The 24,973-nt window shown below is 47.1% G+C and overlaps 1 protein-coding gene across 1 annotated transcript in view; it reads right to left on the reverse strand.

Annotated features, from left to right (window-relative positions):
* Nucleotides 1-3,002: 3,002 nt before the first annotated feature.
* LOC138498427 (fish-egg lectin-like) overlaps nucleotides 3,003-24,973 on the reverse strand; it is a 118,149-nt gene continuing 96,178 nt past the window's right edge. Inside the window, exons 3-4 of the mRNA XM_069622183.1 lie at nucleotides 3,536-3,875; nucleotides 3,003-3,147 (exon numbers count right to left, since the gene is read on the reverse strand). Coding sequence (XP_069478284.1) covers nucleotides 3,003-3,147; nucleotides 3,536-3,875 — 485 coding nt within the window. The remainder of the gene's footprint in view (nucleotides 3,148-3,535; nucleotides 3,876-24,973) is intronic.

A 24,973-nucleotide genomic window follows, 5' to 3' on the forward strand; every position in this document is an offset into this window, starting at 1 on the left:
GGTGGAGAACACAAGCGAAAAAGAAAGAATTTGGTATAAAATCTTTATGCAATGTGATTTGTAAAGTGTCCTGCCTTGGTTTAAAATAAAAATATATATATTTTTTTAAAAGTCAACACTGACGTATAGTCCAATGTCTGATTAGTTGAGCCCAAAGGATTCATGTTAGAGTCTTTCACCAATTGATTATTCAAATCAGCCAAGGAACGCTTGTACCACTTAAAATGATTATTTTTGACCAAGCCAATTTCAAAATTAGGCATATAGACTTGCTTTTTTCTTGGTTCATGGCTGGTATGATACAAGTGGTCAACTCCAAACCATGGTGACTCTTTTTTTTTCAGGATCACTTTAAGCTCTTTGATCCATACAGTGGTCATGTGATTCTCTCTACACCAAGCGGGTTGCAGGGGAATTTCCCCTTTCACACTCCCATTCACCATCCGGAAACCTCTAGCAATAAATCCAACCAACCTTTAGCTTTTTGGTGTAATGGGGTCTCAATTCCGACTCGGTATTTTCAGGCCTCCCGCAATTATCACTGTAAAAATGGTTGGATCTAAGGAACAGGTTTTTATCAGCTTCTCAACCACATCTAAGAAGGAGTCGAAGCTGATTCCAACTGGATTCCAACAGAGATTAAGTAGACCCATGGTCCACCCTGTACCTCCTTCTGATTTTCCCCATGACAAATTACTAAATGGGCAAATGGATTTGGGGCTGCACAGTGAGTCACGGTAAGACCTAAACAATTTCCACAGGCAATTAACAGGCATGATGTGGGACTGCCTTGTCTGCCTCTAGTCACCAGTAAAAGGGTGAGGAAATACCCAACCAGAACTGGAAGGACCAATAACCAGGTCTCCAGCAACAATATAATGTCCAGGAGACCCAATGGATTATCTTCATTTAGAAGCAGGTGTTTATGTCCTCTAGTATTCCATGATCCTATTTTTACATACCCTGCAATTTTCTTGTTGCTTAGCTAATGGGAGGAGGGTCTATTGATCAAGGCTTCCAGTAGCCATGTCAAATCCTCCATGCCTGTGTCCCCTACTACCGATTATATGAACACAATCTGTATACTTCCCACAAAATTAGTCTGGGAGCATGTCACCCTGATAGGTAAAACATTTGCAGGTTTACCATTATTATTCAGGGTGACAGGGAGAACTTAGAAGTGCTAAGAACCTCTCCCGTCTAGACATCAAATATGTTGCATCCTAGCGGCAGAGTTATTTTCCTGCAGCATATAACATCAGATACCAATTTCTACAGTACCGCCAAAACCACTATATCCATTATTTTATCATCAATAAACTCAATTAACTTTCCACCAGTTCAATGTTAAAGATAAATTTGATATCCACCAAACACTCCAGGAGTAAACATCAACTAGAGCTATGGAGGTAGGCTGGTGGCCTCGAGATTGAATCTGAAAGGTCTGTATGATCCACTAGAGGAGGATAATGCCTTGGCTCCCCTGAATAAACCCTCCTATTCATGTCCACAATCCCTTGTCTTTGATTACAATTATTTCTTATCTGGAGAGGAGAACCTCTTAAAGAACTGTGGTTATTATTCTCTAAATTCTGAACCCTGTGATGGATTTGAAATCAGTTTTCTTTTATTTCTCCCCCTCTTGTTATTCACATTCGGTTTCAAAGACTTTTGTGTTGGTGGCTGTAAGACCGATGCTCACAGAAATTTCTTAGGCCGTGGTGCCAAAGATCTTACTGCACCATTTTGATTTTTAGTTTTTTTTTTTTTACTTCTTGTTGCTGAATTTTGCTGACCAGTAATTTTCACAAATTTATCAAAGAGGTGGTCTTGATCTTCAACCTCTCCAGTATCATTATCTCGATTACCATTGTCGATGGTAATTATTGGGATATTCCCCACTTCTATGGTCTCAAAGTTGGTCTCTGAGATGTTCAACACTTCTATGTTACTTAGTGAGAACCCCTCCACTTGAAGAACTGAATGCGGTAAGGGATCCACATCCATGACGGATGACTGCGTCTGAAAGGATTGCTTTGCCATTTAAGCTATTTTAGAACATCAACCGGTAGGTAGTATATTTGGTAATGGAGTACCACTTGGTGAAGAAATGTTTCCTTCTCTAAAGTAAACCTTTGAGTTCAGAGTATTCAAGAGGGACACGTGGTCTAAGATCTTCAAGCTCAAGGAATCATAATGTTTTATTAGAGATTGCACAGTAGTATTCATTATGGCCAGAGTTAGTTCCAGCGAGGGAGGAGCCATTAACCCAAAGGATCTTCTGGTGGAAAGATTCTTTCAGAAAGATCTGCAGGGTGTCTTCTGCTCAAAGTTCAGGTGGAAAGCGTGGCACGCGCGCCTGCACATTGGAGAAAAAAAGAATGGCTGCAAACGTATCAAAGCAGATTTCTATTTCAGATTTTTTGAGCAAATGTTTTGTTTTGAGATTCTTAAAAACTGAATATAAGCCAGAAACTAAATAATGAACTGTTAGTGCCAGTGAATAGGTAAAGAAGGAAAATGTGATTGCAAGCGGGGGCATGTGACAGAGGAAGAAGCAAGCATGGGAGGGGATTAGATAGAATGAGGGTGGGACATTTTGAGAGTGAAAGATGTCAAGAGGGGGTTAGGGGCAAGATATGAAGATACAAAGAGAGGTAGAACAAATTCTTCTAATGTGATAGGGCAGAGTGCCTTCTTCTGATGAGAGAGAGCAGACTGTGTTCTTCTGATGAGAGGGAAGTGCAGAGTGAGTTCTTCTCATGAGAGAGGGCAGAGTGCATTCTTCTGATGAGAGAGGTCAGAGTGCGTTCTTCTGATGAGAGAGGGCAGAGCGAGGGCAGAGTGCATTCTTCTGATGAGAGAGGGCAGACAATGTTCTTCTGATGACAGAGGGCAGAGAGAGGGCAGAGTGTGTTCTTCTGATGAGAGAGGGTAGAGTGCATTCTTCTGATGCGTTCTTCTGATGAGAGAAGGCAGAGATCTTTCTTCGTGCATCTGGTTTAAAGTTGGCACTGGAAGATGGCCTCATCACTGGTGATGACCCAGAGCTTCCCCAGGTCCTCGGACACGTGCTTGAACTTTCGCCCTCCAAAAATCACCTGACTCCAGGAGGATCCAACAGGGTTTGAAGCAGTGATCCCATTTCTGAAAAGAAGGAGAAGATGGTGACCTTGGGTTACAAATTCACAATATACTGTGCAATGCAGGTAGACAATTAAACTGCTGGCCACGTTAGGAGGGAGAGCACTGAATGACCTTAAATGGGGGAGGAGTCTTGCAGTTCCCCCACTTTATGATCCAAAAGAGCCCTGCAGGCTCATGAAGACTAGGCCAGATGGGCACTAGCCCCACGGGAACTCCCTAGGCACTTAAGCCCATTCCCACATTTTAAGCTCCATCTTCAAGCACCATCTATTGTCCAGACTTCTAAAGACCTCTCTCCCACAGCATTGCTGACGGCCGGATCTAGCACAAGTCTAGTGCCCATCAGGGCTTCCATGTACAATTATTTGTGCCTTAACCTTTACTTTACCTTCTGTACATGTCCCCTACGCTGTTCACACCATACACTGAGCCGTCACTGCCAACTTCAATCATGGAGAGCTTTCCTTCTACTTGCTGCCAGCTGGAGCCTTGGCAAGAGCTTGGTGTGCTTCCGAACCGGTAATAGATGTTGTCAGCAGAGTTGACTCCCCAGCAGCCCAGAGGGCCACAACTGTAGTACTTCAGCTTCCCTTCAATATTGACCCAGGGCAGTGGCGAGCCATCCTTCACCGAGACCGTCGCACTGTTGCCCAGGCAGAAAATGTCATCATTCATATTTGCACCAGAGATGAACTGGGCTCCGCCTGCATCAACCTGCTTCAGTCGTCCTGAAAATGTTGCAAGAAGGAAACACATTAAGCATTAAGCAAAACTGAAAGCCTGAGAGATATATCGAATGGTAGGTTAGTGGACAGTGACAGCGGCATTGCAGTAGGCTTTTATCCATCTATCTATCTATCTATCTATCTATCTATCTATCTATCTATCTATCTATCTATCTATCTATCTATCTATCTATCTATCTGTTTATAAAGCGCCAAAGCCCTCAGGCATCCAGCTTACATCTGTTCCTGGGTTCAGAGTGGGGCACAATCCCATCATCCCATTTACAATGTCTACAACCATAGATAGATAGTAGAGAAGTAGACATGAGTCAGGTGTGGCGTCCTCTAGGGAAAGCCTTAGCTGGGTGTAATCTGCTGATCTGTCGATCCAACAACCCAATTGAACTAATGTTGATCTACAAGGCGCATCCCGACTTGGGCACTGGCTCGTGAAGTGAAGGGGCCCAGTCCAAGGCTGGAAGAAGGAAGAGATGGAACCATTGAAGATTGGTAAGAGACAGAAGATCTTTCAGGTGCATCCAGACATGGGCGCTGGATCGTGAAGTGAAGGGGCCCATTCTAAGGCTGGCTGAAGGAAGAGATGGAACCATTGAAGATCGGTGAGAGACAGAGGATCTACAAGGGGCATCCCGACTTGGGCACTGGATCATGAAGTGAAGGGGCCCAGTCCAAGGCTGGAAGAAGGAAGAGATGGAATCATTGAAGACTGGTGAGAGACAGAAGATCTTTCAGGCTCATCCAGACTGGGGCGCTGGATCGTGAAGTGAAGGGGCTCAGCCTAAGGCTGGCTGAAGCAAGAGATGGAACCACTGAAGATCAGTGAGAGACAGAAGATCTCCAAGGCGCTTCCAGACTTGGGCTCTGGATCGGGAAGTGAAGGAAGAGATCTCTCTCAGGGAAATTAGTAGCGGGCCCCAGCAGAAGTGATAAACACGGGGACCAAACACTCCTGGCAGAATCTGAAAGGTACCAAAAAGCATTACAGAACGAGAAAAAAGTGTTTGCCAGCAGCAAATGGAGCAAACTGAACACGTGGGCAGACACCAAGGACATCAAGGGCTTCAGGATATGTGCGGCTTTTGGAACTACTTGTAAAACCTTTATATTAATCACTTCCAGCAACATAAATGGGAATCACAATTGTACCCACAGATGGTATCACTCGCTGAGACTTATCCCTTTGAGGACAATCATCACCCAGATCATTTGGCAATAGCTTCTTCTCTGGGTGAGTTCCACAAGGCCACTGTTTTTCTGAAACTAAGTTGTCTTTATAGATCTCATGGTGGCCTGTGATCAAGTTAATAGAACCAAGTTGTGGCCCGTCCTAGAAAAGAAGGCACTTCCCAAAGGTCCTTTTCGGTCTAGCCAGACTGCCAACATTGTCTCAGGGAGCAATGATAAATAGAGAGGGGCGATTGATCAACTTCATCTGCTTCATGTATTGGGCAATGCCGTGTGATGGCTCCCGGGCCGGCTCACTTTCTATAGTGACTCATGAATGGAGGACTTTGGGCCTACCATAGGAGACAGGCCAATGATGTGAATCTAACCCTGGGCTGCCCTCCTTTATGCAGACAATGCGGTCATCATGGCCCCTACAGAGGCGCCTCTAAAGAGGTTTTCTTTGTATTTCATGCATTTTGCACTTCACAAGACCTGGTCATTCATTCACCCCAGACTATGATAATGAATACCCAGGGCCTCAAACAGCAACTTAATACATTTCCAGTGGCGGTTTACATCTGGAATGTGGTCAGGTCTTGTTGGGGGCGTACATCTGGAATGGGGTCAGGTCTTGGTGTGGGCGTACATCTGGAATGTGACCAGGTTTGGTGGAGCGTACATCTGGAATGTGGGCAGGTCTTGGTGGGGGTGTAATCTGGAATGTGGCCATGTCTTGGTAGGGGAGTATATGTGGAATGTAGTCAGGTCTTGGTGGGGGCATACATCTGGAATGTGGCCAGGTCTTGGTGTGGGCGTACATCTGGAATGTGGCCAGGTCTTGGTGTGGGCGTACATCTGGAATGTGGCCAGGTCTTGTAACTATCAAGGAATTGGTTCTGCCTTAAATGGGTTGTGGTGGAAACTCGGAAGGGTAAAATAGACTGGGTGATGGGTTTCAAGGTTATCTGCTAACTGACAAAGGGCGGACATGCTCGATGGGATGACTTTTACGAGAGTGTTGTGGGTATGAGTCAGCTAGACACACACAGCACTTCAGTGGCACAAATCGGCGAGGACTTAATTGAAAGTACTTGATGTTACATTTTGTCTACGCCCAATGGATGTTTATTCCAGGACGACACATAATTGTTTGGAGATGATGACTTAATGTTCATGTTATAGGAATGTTCCTTAGAGTGTTACCAGGCTCAACTGATAGGATCTCTGTACATTGGAAGAGTTAGTTCTAAGATCTGAACCTCTTAGGTTAGAAAACATGGGCAGTTCTGTTTTCATTTAAGAAACAGTTTGTACGTGTTGTGGTTAAGGTCCAATTTTTGGAATGGACTTTTTGAATTGTAGAAGGTGGTAATGACTTGAAATGTAGTTGGTTTGAAATGGGTACAATGGTGACAGTGAGGTTATGTATTTGTCAGCTATTGTTTAGTAATGTTAGTACAGTGCTGAACACAAGATTGTACACACATACTGTGGTCATTATCTACTTTGACTGGGTATGTGATAGAGATAAAAGTGTGATGCACAGATGGTTCGGTCCACTTACCCGTTATGCTTGTGTTGTTCCCACAGATCTATGAATACTCAGAGGACATCCACCGACTACCGTTGTCGACGTGAGCCTACCTGGGTAACTGCCCTAGTGATTTGGCCAGATAATATTAGCAGTATTAATTACAGCTCATACCTGTGTTTCTCCTCGAGCATCTGAACAGAAGCGCTTGACCAGAGGTTTTATTTTTATAAACCCCAAAACATTGGGTACTTATACTCGTGATTGTTGGTCCCGTGAAGAAGTTCTTGTGGACGGTGTGAGAATAAGTAAAGAACGAAACATGTTGGGTTTATGATAATACTGTAATGATTAAGTGTTTTTTCATCACTATGCTATTAGGCGAGATCAGAACCTTTTGGGTGAAAGGACTCACTCACATATGCTTATTAATGATAAGTTAGAGTAACTTTTAGCAATATTGGGACTCTAGTTGTTTACCAACGATATAGATGAGTAATGTACTGTTTTGACTATAAATGGTCAACAACAGAGGTGTATTTATGTGTGATAATGTTATATGATGATGTACGTAATGTCTTACACTGCACTTGTCACTTTTAATCTATATTGTATATTGTGGATGAGATTTTATATGTCTTTATCAGAAATTGTGTATGTTTTGAATAAAATGTATATGTATTAGAATGAAGAGATGAGGATTTTGTACAGTTCTTTATTTGTAGAATGAACTGTCAGCTTCATGTCCGGGAGCATTATAAGAGAGAACACAGTGGCAATAGGGTGCTGTAGTCTGTGAATGTCCATCACTTTAGACAGGGGCTGCATCCTGTTGCCGTTAAACTCCCCCAGTCTCTTCTTTTATGTGTTTCTTGTATCATTCAGATCATGCAAGTGCCTTAACGCAAAGTACAGGGAAGTGGACGGGGAAGTGCACAGGGGGAGGGGAATGTGCAATCAGGGCAGCATTGTCCTGCAATGCAATTGGTGCAGCCAGGACAGCGCTGCTCTGCGTAAGTGCAAGGAGCAGCGCTGCCCAATGGGCCGTCATTCAGCATTAGATGTGTAGCCGGGTCTCAGAATCCGGTCAGCCTAAGCCCCAAAAAGCTTAACATTTTTTTTTTAAACAAACTCTCCAGTCACTGTTAAGCAACGCAATGAAAAGCGCTTTGTGTAACTTAAGCAAATATAACTGATGATGATGTAATGTGATCTGTGCGCAGGGCAGATTAGAGCACCAGGCCCCCACAGCCACAGATCACATTACATCACCATCGGTTATATTTGCTTAAGTCATACAAAGCGCTTTTCGTTGTGCTGCCTACCAGTGACTGGAGAGCTTTTTTTTTTTTTTTAAACCAGCGCTCCAGTCACCGGTAAGCAACTCAACGAAAAACATTTTGTATGACTTAAGCAAATATACCCGACGGTAATGCCCTGTGCACAGCCACAGAGCACATTACATGACAGCTGGTTATATTTGCTTAAGTTTTACTTTCAAATCGATGTTGTGTAAAAGCACCACATTGTACAGAGCGTTGAACCATGTACTGTACTTCTTTATCGTCACCTAGCTAAGTGACCTGTTTTGAGAAATCGGTCACTTAGCTAAGGGCTTATCAGGAAATGCTAGAGGTCAATGTCGGTTAGACATGAGGTGGGAAGTAGACATTTGTCTGTTTAGTCTAGGTTCACAGTATAAATAGTGTGGAGTTTGGAAAAGAAGCAGCATGAAAGAAATTGCACCATTTTAAAATTATTATTTTGAACATTTCCTTTCCCCCCCCTGAACTTCGCCTCCTCAGAACTCTGTCCTCTCCTCCAAACTCTGCCCCCACCCTGGCCCTTGTGGGAGCCCCCCTCCAGATTTTTTTTCTTTTCCACCACTGGTAAGGAGACGGGGGACTATAGATGTTACAGTTACAGCCCCTAGTGCGCGACAGGCCAGGAGTTAGTGTGGGGGAGTCTGGAAAGTGCGAGAGAGGAGAGGCGGCTGTAGGGAGCTGGAATGAGAGCTGCATGTCATCTGCATAACACTGAAAGTTTGAGCAGAAGGTGGAGATTTTGTGGACCAGAAGTGCCACATAGAGATTTAAGAGCCAGGGTGAGAGTTTAGAGCCCTGGGGAACACCACATGTGGAGAGAGAGGTGGTGGAGAGAAAGAACCCAAGTAGGACCTGGGAGGGTCGGTCCGGGAGGAAAGAGGTCAGTCACTCCAGGGACTGATCTGTGATGCCCAGGTTCACACTGAGTCGGTTGATCAGGATGGTGCGATTTACCATGTTGAAAGCAGAGGAAAGGTCAAGTAGGATGAGGACAGACGGGTGCTGGTGTTGAGATTGCAGAGCAGATCTTCACAGGTGTTCAGGAGAGCAGATAATGTGCCTCTGGCTGCTCTGATGCCAGACTGGTGAAGTGGAGTGTGGGCTTGGAGATGGCCAGCTTTTCCAGAAGTTTGCCCAGGAAAGCTTTTCCAGAAGTTTGCCCAGGAAAGGAATGATAGCGATCGGGCGATATTTAACCGGACAGGTAGGGTTGGCAGAAGGCTTTTTAAGGAGGGGGTGAACAAGGGAGTTCTTGAGGAGTGAGGGGAAAGAGTGATTGCAGAAATTGGCCAAGGTTGGAGCGAGGGTGTCAATGTGGTCCTTGATGGTTCTTGAGGAGCAGGAAAGCACCTGTTTGGGTGACACTTTCATATATCAGACTTGTCTAAAAACATTGTGAGGTGTTATCTTATCAGAGAGAAAGAGAAGACAGGAGGAGGAGAGCGAGAGGCGGCCAGAGGGGGGGCCAAGAGTGGTAGAGGAAGAGGAAGAAGAGAGTGAGGACAGGATGTCCTGAGTTTTAGTACTGAAGTGAAAGCCAGGGCTGTACAGAGAGCCTGGGAGGGAACAGGAGAGGTGCAGACTGCAGAAGGATTGACCAGCTCCTTGCAGATTTTAAAGAGTTCAGCCGTGTTGTTAGAGGCCAGAGAGATGCAGACTTGGATGTGGACTCTGTTCTTGGACAGCATAGAGAGTCTGTATTGCCTTTGGAGAAGGCAGCAGGTCAGTTTGTCAGAGGATGCACCCGACGTTCTCCACTTCCTCTCAGCCACCCTGCCCTTGTATTTCAGGGAGGCGTGATAAGGGTCACACCAAGAGATGCACTTGGAGGTAGGCTTCAGACGGATTCTCACGGCAGGTACAAGGATGTCCAGAGTGTTGGAAATTGTAAGATGCAGATTAGCAAATTCTGTGTCAGGGTGTGAGTCAGCCACAGGAGTAGGAGGAGCAGAGATGGTGAAGGCAAAGGCATTGATTGAAACGTGCTGCATGGGCCGAAATGACCGAGAAGGTAGGTGGCAGTGCTGAGGTGGACTTTGCCTGTGGGACAGAGCGTGTCAGGTGAGAGGAAAGAATAAAGTGGTCAATCCAAGAGGGAGGAGTAGAACTGCTCTTGAATATGATGCATCCTGTTACTACAGTGTCTTTACATCATCACTTGACTCACTTGACTCACACCCTCAAGACCTTTATATGTCCCTCCCAGCAATGGCTCCCCTGAAAACCTCCCCACCCTGCTTGGTTCTCCGATAGTGACTTTACCTCCTTCGTCAACTTACAATTTCAATATATGACTTCTCTTCATCCCCCCATCTCTTGAACCTCCTCCATCCTTCCCTCCACTGCTTGGGACTATTTCTCTCACCTCATCATCCCACCTCCCCCCCACATACGCCACTGAACTCTTACCTGTTACACAGCTAACTGATTCTGTGCTCCTATTGAACCCTCTGTACTGCAACCAATCAAAATGATTGCACCTTTCATCTTTTCTGACCTCTTCTTGCTTTTAAATCTCTCTTTACTAATGGATCTTCCCTGCTTACCACAAAACGCAGCTGTAATCTCCCTTAAAAAATCTCACTGGTGACCCTAACGGTCCCTCTTTCTACATACCCATTTCCCTCCTTACCCACTAGTCCAAAGTTTTGAGCGAGTTGTCTTTAAACAGCGTAGTCAATTACCGTGAGGATCTCGAATGTACACAATATCTTCATAAAGAACAAGCAGCTGCTAGCAACATGGTTCATCTGAGGAAGCAATGAAAAGTCGGTGCCTGAGTGGAACCAACAATTACATACAGAAGGTACGGCAGTGAGAGGAGGGGAGGCAATTCTGTTACTGGGAATTAGGGGCCCCATAGGTCTGGAGTGTCCTTGACCACCAATAACTCTGTTTAGTTAGAATTCATCTTTAGTTAGTAGAGTACCATTCACATAGCAATGGGTCATCCACAATGCTCAGATGAGTGGGAGGAGTACCACCACAGTCCCTGGGTGCATTCAGAGCAAGATTTGGGCATCAGCCATATCCAATCTGAGACCATGAGCGGGGAAATGTTTTGCCAGTGGCTAAAGGTAAAGCATGGGTTGTGGTGCAGACTCCTGGGGCCCGCCACATGATATAGGCAGTGGGATGAAACATGGAAGCAAGAAAGACATCATGAGAGCATTCAGAAGTGTTGTACTCGGAAAGTGCAGCTCCCTGAATGCCAGCTCTGGCAAGACCACCCAGAAAGATTGAAAAGTGATCGCACATCATTGCTTAGATCAGAAGCCAGCGGGGACCATCCAGAGATGCCCCTTGATTCCTCAGGAAAGGGACAGAGAAAGGATCAATCAGAGAGCACTTGATTTAACATGGCACAGAAGAGCAAGGACTTGACCATGCCTAAGTTTGGAAACAGAAGATCAAGTTTCAGAGAGAGAGTGAACATGTGAAAGGATATAAATATCAGGCCTGATTTAGACAGATGATAAGGATGGGCAGTGATCTGAGCATAGATATCTTTGATGTTAGCTGATAGAGCATTGGCTCGTGATTGGGATGGGGTAGGAAGAATGTCAGGGGTTGAGTGCAAGGGAAGCTTTTAAGCAATCTTGAAAATGTAATTTTGCAGATAACTCGCTTCAGTAATGCGCAAGTTTACCATTGCAAACTACATGATGATATTTATTTTGTAAAGGGATGAGTCCCCCCTTTAACTGAATGTGGTAGATATAGACACCCTCCCCCTCAAACCGAATGATGATAACTTGTCGGGGTGATCAATGACTCCAAATGGTGCAAACATCAGAAATGTAGTGCCTTTCAGAAAAGCGCTTAGAAGAGCAATCTATATTATGGGGTAAGAACGTCTTGTGCGATAGGAGGATTGTTAAGTAGTACATGCTTAATATAAATTACTCAAAAACTAGATTCAAAACGGAGCAGGTATAACATTTTGACCAAGAAAAGGTTGATCCACCATTTTGTGATAAGTCAGGCATGGTCAGGCGATTCCTAAAATGGTGGATTTCTGTTAGTCATGATGACCTCAATGGATAGTTCTTTTTTTATAAAAGTTCATGCACAGGACACTGATGAAGAATGAGCTAAGTCAAACCTTTTTAGACTAAGTCTGCATGGCAGATAGACCAACGAATCACAGGCAGGGAAAGGGTTTGGCCTCCGTGAGTGTCTTTATTGTAAAAATATTTAAATTGTTTGCCTCGCGCTCCTAGCGCAGTGTTTGGCCTGCTCCTGCTTCCCCCTCCCACTTCCTGGTCTTCCTCGCCCTCCCCGCCTCCCTGCACGCCCACCCCCCCTCTGATTGGCTGTGTGCCTGCCTCCCCTCTGGCCTACTCGACGGCCGTTCCCCCCGCTCGCTTCTTTTCTCCAGCTGAGCGTGGAGAGCGGTTGCCGGTGGCCTGAGGGGAACAGCAGGCCTGGGAAGCCCTGCCTGGGCCTCCGTGAGTGTCTTTATTGTAAAAATATTTAAATTGTTTGCCTCGCACTCCTAGCGCGGTGTTTGGCCTGCTCCTGCTCCCCCCTCCCACTTCCTGGTCTTCCTCGCCCTCCCCGCCTCCCTGCACGCCCACCCCCCCTCTGATTGGCTGTGTGCCTGCCTCCCCTCTGGCCTATTCGACGGCCGTTCCCCCGCTCGCTTCTTTTCTCCAGCTGAGCGTGGAGAGCGGTCGCCGGTGGCCTGAGGGGAACAGCAGGCCTGGGAAGCCCGGCCTGGGCCTCCGTGAGTGTCTTTATTGTAAAAATATTTAAATTGTTTGCCTCGCACTCCTAGTGCGGTGTTTGGCCTGCTCCTGCTCCCCCCTCCCACTTCCTGGTCTTCCTCGCCCTCCCTGCCTCCCTGCACGCCCACCCCCCCTCTGATTGGCTGTGTGCCTGCCTCCCCTCTGGCCTACTCAACGGCCGTTCCCCCCGCTCGCTTCTTTTCTCCAGCTGAGCGTGGAGAGCGGTCGCCGGTGGCCTGAGGGGAACAGCAGGCCTGGGAAGCCCTGCCTGGGCCTCCGTGAGTGTCTTTATTGTAAAAATATTTAAATTGTTTGCCTCGCGCTCCTAGCGCGGTGTTTGGCCTGCTCCTGCTCTCCCCTCCCACTTCCTGGTCTTCCTCGCCCTCCCCGCCTCCCTGCACACCCACCCCCCCCTTCCCTCTCCCTCTGCCTATAACCTCCCCCCCTCCTGGGCAGCCCTCTGCCCGGCAGCCCCCGCGGCTAAGGGGCCCAGGCCAAGGGCGACTCCTACAGTGCGGCTCCCTGTGTGTCTGCAGGTGTCCGCAGGGGACGCCAGGCGCCAGTTCCACCTGTTCTCCGTTCCCCGGCCCACCCCTCCTACTCCTGGTTACATCCGCATGGGACCTTGTCCCACTGTATTCACAGTTGAGGTATACTAGGGTGCTTTTCTCCCCTCGCAGGATTCTCAATCTTAGGTGGCCCGGTACCTAATATGCATTACTGTTTTTGCTCTGAACTGTGGTATACTAGGGTGTTTTTCTCCCCTCGCAGGATTCTCAATCTTAGGTGGCCCGGTACCTAATACGCATTACTGTTTTTGCTCTGAACTGTGGTATACTAGGGTGTTTTTCTCCCCTCGCAGGATTCTCAATCTTAGGTGGCCCGGTACCTAATACGCATTACTGTTTTTGCTCTGAACTGTGGTATACTAGGGTGCTTTTCTCCCCTCGCAGGATTCTCAAACTTAGGTGGCCCGGTACCTAATACGCTTTACTGTTTTTGTTTTTGTTTTGTTTGCTCTAATTGTGGTAACTTGTGCTTGCCGCTCACTTCCTGTCTGCGTGCTCTCGTTTCGTCTGTCTCCCCCCCCTCCCTCCTACCCCATGGTGCTCTCTGTCTCGCCTATCTTCTCTAACTGCTTCTCCATTGACTATCCTGCTCTCCTCACTAAATCTGGTAGGAAAAAGTTTAAAAAGGACATCCTGGTCTCCAACCCAGGCCTCCCTATCGCTGACACCTACACTAATGCCTGCTCTAAGGAAACTCTCACTGACATCCTCTTTTTCGTGCTTTCGCCTGACCTATGGACCCTTCATATGGTCTCTGTGCTCTCTCCTTTCTCCTCCTCTCCCATTAATGGTGGCACCCGTTGGGATGTCCTCTTGGCCCCCTTCCGCTCCTCTAAGGCCATCATTAATGTCTACACTAATGGGACCGTCCTGGTCCAATGCCCTCAGGCCAACCTTCACCTCTTCGATAGACGCTTCCCACACCTCATCAACTTCCTCTCCTCTCCTGCTGTCCCCCCTCCCCTATCCTTGGCTACCTTGCCTCTACCCACCCTCCCTGCCCCCTCTCGTGCTCCTTCTTCACCTCCTTCTTCAATACCTCCGCAGGGCGACCCTCTGAGCTGTACCCCTCCCCGGAAGTTCTTCAAGGATGGCAGCCTTCTCCACATTGCCACTCTAAACACTCGCTCTGCCATCAAGCACTCCTCCGATATCTGTCACCTTCTTGAGGAACTGGACCTCGACGTCCTTTGTCTCACTGAGACATGGTTCACAGCCAGCTCTGCCACCAGCTTTGACACACTCCTACCTGACGGTTACAAGATCCTCTCCATGCCCAGGCCTAACCGTGCAGGGGGTGGTGTTGCCCTTATCTTCCCTGAGTGGATTCCTGCCATTGTCACTCCTACGCAGACCTACTCCTCTTTTGAATGTCTTGTCTGCCGACTCTCTCTCTCCCCCAGCCATTCCCTTACCGTGGCTACTATCTATCGGCAACCTGGTCATATTTCCTCCTTCCTCTCTGAGTGGGCTGACCTCTCCTCCTCACTCCTGTCCTCAACCACTCAACTCCTCTTTCTTGGCGACTTCAACATCCACCTTGATGCCTCCAGTCCCCCCACTGCTCTCTTTTGTGACCTCTGCGACTCTCTCTCACTCTCTATTCTCCCGTCTGGGCCTACTCACTCTGCTGGGCACACTCTTGATGCTCTGATCTCTTCTGACCTTCCCCTCTCCGTCCCTCTCTCCACTCCTCTCTCCTGGAGTGATCACTTTCTCCTATCCTCCCACCTCACCCTCCCTACCCCACAGGCAAAGCCACCCTCTTCATTGCCACCCACCTTCTCGGTCATCCGACCCATGAAGCGTGTGTCAGTTGAGGCTTTCGCTGCTACCTTCTCCCCCCCTGCCCCTTCGGCTGACTCCCACCCTGACACAGCCCTCTCCATGCTCCACTCTGCTATAGCTGTTACTCTTGATATCCTTGCCCCCGTCATGAGAATCCGCCTGAAGCCCAAAGCCAAATGTAACTCCTGGTATGACTCGGATCTCGTCACCCTAAAACGCAAGTGCAGGGTTGCAGAGAGGAAATGGCGTGCTTCATGTTCATCCTTTGACAAACTGGCCTGCCGCCTGCTCCAGGCCCGCATCTCTGCGGCATCAAACAACTCCGCCAAACTCTTTAAAATCTGCAAGGAGCTGGCCAACCCTGCTGCAGTCTCTACCTCTCCTGTCCCCTCCCAGGCCCTCTGCACTGCACTGGCCTCTCACTTCATCTCTAAAACTCAGGACATCCTGTCCTCGCTCTCCTCCTTTCACCTCCCCCCCTCCCTACCCGGCTCTTCCTCTGGCCCTTCTGCGGTCACCCCTCCTCCCTCTTTCTCTGCCTTTCCACCTTTCTCTGCTGACGAGGTTTCCAGACAAGTCCGATCAATGAAAGTCTCGTCTAAACAGGTTCACCCCTGTTCCTCCAAAACTATCAAGGACCACATCGACTCCCTGGCTCCTGCCCTGGCTGACTTTTGCAACCACTCCTTCGCCTCTGGAGTCTTCCCTTCCCCCCTCAAGCACTCCCTTGTGCACCCTCTTCTCAAGAAACCCACTTCCGACCCCTCCTGCCCGGCTAACTATCGCCCTATCTCCATCACTCCCTTCCTGGGCAAGCTCCTGGAGAAACTGGCAATCTCCCAGCTTAACCTCCATGCTGAATCTGTTGGTAGTCTTCATGACCATCAATCTGGCTTCAGAGCTGCCAGAAGCACGGAAACTGCTCTCCTGAACATCCGTGAAGACCTGCTCTTGAACCTCGATTCCAACACTCCGTGTGTTCTCATTCTGCTCGATCTCTCCTCTGCCTTTGACACTGTCAACCATGCCATCCTGCTCAACCGTCTCCGGGAAAACCTGGGTATCACTGGTCAGGGTCTGGCGTGGCTGACCTCTTTCCTTTCAAATCGACCCTCCCAGGTCCAACTGGGGTCCTTCCTCTCCGACATCTTTTTCTCCACCTGTGGTGTCCCCCAGGGATCTAATCTCTCTCCCTGGCTGTTCAACCAGTATCTGGCACTCCTTGCCCACCGCATCGCCGCTCTCTGCCCTAATTTCCAGTGCTATGCGGACGATACCCAGCTCATTTTCAGGCTACCCTCAGCCTCCCCCTCTCCTTCCCTCATCTCTGACTGTCTGTCTGCTATCCAAGAATGGTGTGCCGCCAATGACCTCTGCCTTAATGCCAGTAAGACTGAGATTCTACTCATCGGTACTCCCACTCCCTCCTTCCATGCAGCTCTCTGGCCTGCCTCCCTTGGCCCCCTCCCTGCTCCTACCTGCAAGGCAAAAAACCTTGGGGTCATCTTCGACTCCACACTCTCCTTCTTTCCTCATATTTCTGACGTCGCCAAGAGGTCACACCACCAGCTGCACCTCCTCAGAGGTATTCTTCCCTTCCTCTCCTTCCCCCAGAAGCTCACTGTCTCCCGAGCCCTGGTTCTCTCGAAGCTGGATTACTGTAACAGCCTCTATCTTAATCTGCCTGCCTCCACTCTCCGCCCTCTGCAACTCATCCAGAACAGAACTGTGAGACTTGTCCTTGGCCTCAAGCCCAGGGACCGTATCTCTCCAGGACTGAAATCTCTACACTGGCTCCCAGTGGCTGCGAGGATAAAGTTCAAAACCCTCTGCATTGTCCACAAGGCCTTCTGGGGCCTGGGTCCTAAATACCTTCAATTCTCTCTTCCCAAATATCTTCCTTCCCGAGCCCTTCGCTCATCCGCCTCCAACTCCCTCAGGGTCAGCCGCTTCTCGAAGCAACGAGCTGTGGGTAGATCTCTCTCCCCGGCAGGGGCCTCCCTCTGGAACAGCCTTCCTGCCTCCCTGAAACTTGAGGAGAACCATCTCCGGTTCCGGAAGCACCTCAAAACCTTCCTCTTTGCTTCTGCTTTCTCTCTCCCTCTCCCCTGCTGAACAGCAATTTAATTCTTCACTGAAACTGCACTGATCCTGCAACTGGACCACTCTAAACGGCCTCGGTCCTGTGGCCCAGCCACTCTCCACTTGCACTGATGCCCTGGAACCCCTCTGCACTGCGGGACTGTCTCTGTATCCCTACACCCCCCCCCCTTCCCCAGCACTTGTTCTGCACTTACCTTGCACTTGCCACCAGCTGGCCCTATTTATTTATTACTTTACGCCACTTACCTGTACTGCACTTCCCCCCCTCCCCTTCCCCTTGCACTTTTCCCCCTCCCCCACCCCTGCACTTGCGCGATCTGAATGACACCTGGCCTAGTAGGATCGTTGTCCGTCTCCCCTTGTTCCTCCCCTCCCTGCCTCGTCGCGCCTTGAAACACCTGTGTATAGGCGCGTTACAAATACCATATCATATCATATCACTGATCAGGCTATTATCTCACCTTGCTGGCAAACTAAGCACAGGCAGGAAAAGGAGTTGTACATTGATCAGGTCATTATCTCACCTTTCTAGCCAACTAATCAAAGGCAGGAAAAAGGGTTGTACATTGATCATGCAATTACCTCACCCTCCAACATTGTATTTAAGGAAAGGAGAGCTCAGTGATTTGGAAGAGCTTGCTGAGATGTCTTTGGTGCTGTATGCTGTGTCTTGCTTGCTGGAAGAAAATAAACTTGATGTCTTTGAAAATCCTGCTTCAGTGTCCTGATGTGCTTCAGAGTCCCTTCTTGACCCAGACGTGCCAATGTCCAGGGAGAGAGGGTGATCGGACTCGCTATACACTTTATTTATTTATTTATGTATTTATTTATTTATTTATATTTAGTTCCAATAGAACTTTTACAAAACATAAAATCTCAATGAACCTACACATCTAAAACATCTAAAGCGCAGGTTACAAATGACAGAGTGCAAAGTACGAGTTTACAGATTCGCAGCATCACAAAGTCCTCAGGGTGGTCATGGACTATAGAGACCAATAAAACCAAAAGCGTGCAGTCCTATACCAGCACATACCTACTAACTGTCTTTGCTTCTCTTTAGGTGCTAAACCCTGCCCAATGGTCAAAAATATGCATTAAAACATAAGACATACAATCTTCAAGACAAAAATAAAACATAGCTAATACAACTGTGTGTGGTCTATTAAAAGGCATCAATAGCCACCTATAATCAAGTTATCTACAATCAACAGACATTACATTTCAATAGTTACACAACTAGCAGCAGAAGCGAATAATTGCCCAAACAAAGCCAGGGAAATCCGCTGCCTGCTTACAGCCTTTTGGCTATCCTGTTTGAGAAATCGCCATTGAAGCACATGAGGCACTCCACAGCTTCAAAATGGCCGTCCGTTTCCTGCCATGGTCCTGCATTGCCTATTGAGGCTCGAGCAAGCCTCCTGATTGGCTGCTCCAGCCTACTTGTCCTCCTATTGGGCGCCGGCAGGCGAAGCCGGCCCACTTCACCCAAGGCCATCTCCTGTTCCATGCCTGTTACCTGCCTACCCTGCCGTCTGCCAGAACCCCTGCCTTTCCCACACCTGTACACCAAGGTAACTCTGTAATACAGTTTACTGCTCTAGTAAACTATTGTGATGTCCCCTGTACTAACTCATCATCACATGACAGCCTGCCTAGTTGGTCAATCCTTGTGTATACCAGTATGTTGTGCCTGCAGGGTCATTCTCTGACCATTCAAGAACCCTGTTGCGCCTTTAAGATCACTATCAGACATTCAATAGTGTGTTGTGCATTTAAGGTCGCTTTCTGACCATTTACATTGTGTTGTGCCTTAAGGTCGCTTTCTTACCATTTACATTGTGTTGTGCCTTAAGGTCGCTTTCTTACCATTTACATTGTGTTGTGCCTTAAGGTCGCTTTCTGACCATTTGAATCATGTTGTGCATTTAAGGTCGCTTTCTTACCATTTACATTGTGTTGTGCATTTAAGGTCGCTTTCTTACCATTTACATTGTGTTGTGCCTTAAGGTCGCTTTCTTACCATTTACATTGTGTTGTGCCTTAAGGTCGCTTTCTGACCATTTACATTGTGTTGTGCCTTAAGGTCGCTTTCTGACCATTTGAATCATGTTGTGCATTTAAGGTCGCTTTCTTACCATTTACATTGTGTTGCGCATTTAAGGTCGCTTTCTTACCATTTACATTGTGTTGTGCCTTATGGTCGCTTTCTTACCATTTACATTGTGTTGTGCATTTAAGGTCGCTTTCTGACCATTTACATTGTGTTGTGCCTTAAGGTCGCTTTCTGACCATTTGAATCATGTTGTGCATTTAAGGTCGCTTTCTTACCATTTACATTGTGTTGTGCATTTAAGGTCGCTTTCTTACCATTTACATTGTGTTGTGCTTTAAGGTCGCTTTCTGACCACTTGAATCATGTTGTGCATTTAAGGTCGCTTTCTGACCATTTACATTGTGTTGTGCATTTAAGGTCGCTTTCTGACCATTTACATTGTGTTGTGCCTTAAGGTCGCTTTCTGACCATTTGAATCATGTTGTGCATTTAAGGTCGCTTTCTTACCATTTACATTGTGTTGTGCCTTAAGGTCGCTTTCTGACCATTTGAATCATGTTGTGCATTTAAGGTCGCTTTCTGACCATTTACATTGTGTTGTGCCTTAAGGTCGCTTTATGACCATTTGAATCATGTTGTGCATTTAAGATCGCTCTCTGACCATTTACATTGTGCTCTGCCTAAGGCCCCTCTCACATACTCCTGCCACTCACCATTATGCCTCCCCTGCCTAGCAACTACCTTGCCAGCCTCATATTCCTCTTAATTACCTTTACACTATCCAACATGCCACCCCAACCGCCCACCATCATGTACACGACCTCAAGCAAGTTAATGCCCACAACAACCGAGATTCCTCTAACAACTATGATCAATCTCCCGTGCCCCACTGTAATCAGAAACATAAAACTGAGAGCTAGACTAGCCAAAATACACGAGCCTCTTGCCCGCTCCATGCCTACTAATAAACGATCTAAATCCACCCTCACTAGCCTTGACAACTACAGACCCAAAGGATCTCTGAGCTATCCCACTAAAGACCTTAACGCGCCCATCATCCAGAAAAACAACAAACCCCCTCAGAAACTATCAGCCCCTACTGCACCTATAGTAAGCCCCCAAATCAAGGGAGCTCTAATTAACGCCAGATCACTAGTAGCCCACGCAACTGAAATCGCAGACCTACTGATCAATGAAGATCTGGACCTCCTCGCCATCACAGAGACTTGGCTCCACCCTGCAGCAGGACCTATGTTGATGCTAGCTATCCCAGAGAATTACACCATCTTGAGACAAGACCGACCTAATTCCAGAGGAGGCGGTGTTGCCATCATTCACAAATGCAGCCTTCCAATAAGATTAGCTACCCCCACAAATGCCCCATCCTGCGAACTACTCTCAGCCAAAATCCCCATCACAAACACTCAAACCCTCAATGTCCATTTGATCTATCGCCCCCCAGGTCCTCTAGGCACCTTCGATGAGGATCTTAACTCTATCCTATCCACCAACTTAAAAAACACAACTCAAATGCTCACCCTCGGCGACTTCAACATGGGCTTTAATGACCCTGAAGACCAAGCCGCTATCACCACATTGAACACCCTCACCGAACTAGGATTTACTCAAAGAAGCCTAAAACCAACCCATGACAAAGGCAGAATATTAGATTGGATAGCTGACTATAATTGCCTAGCCAGCGTTACTGACGTCTCACCTTTAGCCTGGACTGACCACCACCTGGTTTCATTTGTATTGTCAACTACTAGACCTCCACCCATACTACCGTGTAGGGCACCCCCTACTCTTACCAGAAACAAAAAGAGTATCACAGTGGAGAGACTCATCCCCAACCTACTCCCTACACTGAACTCACTGCATGACAACCTGGACCCTGAAACTTTGGTCGAGGAATATAACAAAATCATGTCTTCCTCCCTGGACTTAATTGCCCCTCTCAAACTCAGGCCAAGCAAGTCCAAAAGCCACCTTAACAATTGGTACACACCTCTCCTTAAAAACTTAAGACAACAAAAAAGACACTGTGAATCTATCTGGAAAAAAACCCATCAGTAGCCAACAAACTTAAATTCACCAAATTAGCAGCCCTGTACAAAAAAGAAATCTTCCTTGCTAAACGTACCTCCTTTGACTCTCGCATCTCCCAAGCCAGCTCAAATACAAAGGAACTATTCTCGATTCTAAAAGAAGTAGAAACCCCCATAGCACCCATTGACACTTGTATAAAAGACAAGAACTGGTGTACTGACATCCAACTTGCCCTAGCTAACAAAATCGCCACACTACAAAAGAAAATATCATGTAAAAAAGCCTCCTTGAATAATCCCGTCCTGCCTAAGCTTGAGAAACGTCCCACAACTGAACATTTACAATTCAACTTCACTAAAGTGACCACTCTTGAAGTGGAAAAAATTATCTTGTCATTAAAGCCATCTAATTGCCAAGGAGACTTGTGCCCAGCACAGCTCATAAAAGATGCTGCCCGTGACCTCTCCCCTTTTATCACTAAATTAATCAATGCTTCCTTCTCCACCGGTTCCATCCCAACTAATTTAAAACAATCTTGGGTATTACCCCTACTAAAAAAAAACACCCTCGACCCAGCAATACCAACTAACTATAGGCCTATAACAACGGTACCATTCCTTCTGAAAATTTTGGATAAGGTTGCCTATGTACAAATACAGAAGCACCTGGAGGAACACCACTTGCTAGGAGCCAGACAATCAGGCTTCCGACCCCAACACGGGACCGAAACAGCTCTCATCGACCTTAAAACACAGATTGATCTGCTCAAAGACAATGGTCAAGCAGCTTTACTCCTCCTCCTTGACCTATCCGCTGCATTCGATCTGGTCGATCACGCTGTCCTCTGTACCCACCTCCACTCGGCTGCCCATTTTTCCCCCGCGGCTATTACTTGGATCAGATCCTTCCTTGATGGGAGAACTATGAGGGTCTTCTCGCCGACAGACGCGGCAGACCCTATACCCATCACCTGCGGTGTGCCTCAGGGTTCCTGTGTCTCCCCGACACTGTACAACATATTTACCAAGCCCCTTTTCGATGATCTGGATCATCTCGGTATCACCTACACTAACTATGCAGATGATACCCAGATCCTCCTTCCGCTTTCTGGAGATTATGCAAAGGATTTGGCCTTGGTGAATAGGGTCTACATCATCATCCAGGCATGGATGGCCACTCACGGTCTATGCCTGAATGATGATAAAACGGAACTCATCACACTGAGTACTAAAGCTAGCCTAAAGAACCTGAGCCCGGCATACTCATCATTTATAATTGATGGTAATACCATCAGGGTTGGACATGAAGTCAAAACACTGGGTTTTTACTTGGACTCTAACTTCAATCTTAGCAGGCAAGTGAACTCACTAGCCTCCTCTACGTCTTATACTTGTAAACTGATCCGGACAGCTAAACCTTTTTTATCCGAGGCCAGTTGTCTGACACTGGCCAGAGCCCTTATACTCTCCCGCTTGGACTACTGCAACGCCCTCTATCTTGGCTCATCCAAAGCAGTCACTGGCAAGCTACAAACTCTCCAGAACAACGCACTTAGAGCGGCCCTGGGCATCTCAAGAAGAGACCACATTACAACATATAGCAAACAACAAAACTGGATCCCCATCACAGATAAAATCTCCTTAAAAACTGCCTCACTCACCCATAAGGCCATTAACAATGCAGCCCCTACCTATCTGATCAACAGATTTCACAGACTAACATCCACGAGACCGACGAGGATAGCCTACAGAGACTGCTTATCCGTCCCTTCTTATAAACGTGCAACTATAGGTGGGAATAGCTTCCCAGTGAAAGCAGCCAAGCTATGGAACTCCCTACCACCCACTCTTAGAATGGACTTACCTTACCAAAACTTTCGCTCAAAGCTGAAATCTTGGCTGAAGACAGCTATCATCTAGTACACTCTGTGTACACAACTGCTAACTGTACATATGTTTATATTTCCGTTGATTGTTATTGTTATTATTACTGTGTTCATACCTGTACATATATTACTGTCTGTAACTAAGTCTTGCATATTCTTGTATCTGCTGCGCCATGTTACCCTTGGGCTTTTCGGCGCATTATAAATGATAAACTAAACTAAACTAAACTAATACCGGTAGATCTTATACAATACGTCAGCATAAAATAGTATAAAACAATAAAAGACAGTATACAACATTAAGTCCTGAACACTAAAAGTTCATAAGGTCATTCTATAGATACAGTTAAAATTCAATAGTGGCCTTCATGAATCAATTGCCATTGAGCAGGCATTTTTTTAATAATACACCATAGGCGATACAGTGCATATGTACACTTTCAGTTTCTGTGTTAAGACAATAGCTCCAGAATACATCTTCCCTTAGCGACTCATACCTATGGACCGTACTACGCAAGTTGGTCATATATTTTGAGCCCAAAACTGCACATTCGGTGAAGAGATGTTTAGCCGTCTCCACTTTGCCAGGAATTTTACAGATACGACAACACCTATCTTATAATGGGATCCCAAGGCGGACTCCAAGGAAGACATATATTGGCAACTGATTTATACGCAGCCTCAAATGGAAGTTCTGCACGTCAGGGTTCAGACATTGGGCCTCATTACGACCCTGGCGGAACGGGTTAAACGGTGCCGTAAAAGGCTGCGGCGCCGTTCAATCCGTGCCGCCACATTACGAGGTCCCCTCGCGGGACATGTTAAGCACGCCTGGGAAAACCAGGCGTGCATACCGGGTCCCGCGAGGGGAAGAGGGAGCAAACAACGGGCCTTCTCGTAATGGCCCGTTGTTTACTCCCTCTTCCATTCCCATTCAGCCCTATGGGGGCTGAAATGGCTATGGGGAAGGACTGTGTCCGTGTCCTCGAGTGAGGAATTACCGGGCCATCCAAACTCGGAATGGTCCGGTAAATCCTCATTCCGAGGACACGGACACGGATGCGGTTTTGCCAGCTACCAGGATACCTCGTAATGAGGCCCATTGTCTCAAATATCTCTGCGGTTGGAAGTGCTTGTGCACCACCCCTGGGCCATAAGAGCAGCTATGTAGTGTTTCCAAGTGGGTGTAGTTAATAATCCAGTCCCACTGCTTAACTCTGCCTTTAAAAATGTGCTTTAGGGTGCCATATTTTGTTCCTCTAGAGAAATCAGGGCACCAGCCAATACTCCTGTAAAGATTGGCATTTAGCAAGTCAAATCTCTCTTCTCTTTGATCATCGGGCAGATTCCCCCCCGCCCTAGTAACACAAGCAGTTAGCATTTAGGTTTCGAATATAATTTCATATGCAATAATCCTCATCTTATTTATTTATTTATTTATTTGCATTTATAAAGCGCACAGAACTGCCCTGGGGCATCGTGGCGCTGTTACAGCAGACTTAGTCATGAACACAAGCATAGGAATGTGTTTACAGATGTAACCGAGTTACATAGTACATTTCACATTGGTAATAAACATTGAGCTTAAAGGTTATGCTATGCTGTGGATACAATGCAAGCATGAGAGTGAATGTGGCAGACTTTAGCGGAATAGGAGGGTTTTGAGGTTTTTACGGAAGGTATGGTATGATTTTTCGTTCCTTAGTGAGGTAGGTAGGGAGTTCCAGTTTTTTGGTGCGAGGTGTTGGAAGCTGGTTCCTCCCGCCCTGGATCTTTGAAACGTGGGGACATCAATCATGTTGGTGCGGTGAGCTCTGGTGGGTCTGATGGAGGCTTTCGGTGTGATTCTTTCTGCGAGATAGGGTGGGGCATCCAGG

Source organism: Ambystoma mexicanum, chromosome 5q (assembly GCF_040938575.1).
Source record: "Ambystoma mexicanum isolate Mex_15411 chromosome 5q, UKY_AmexF1_1, whole genome shotgun sequence".
Lineage (NCBI taxonomy): Eukaryota > Metazoa > Chordata > Amphibia > Caudata > Ambystomatidae > Ambystoma > Ambystoma mexicanum.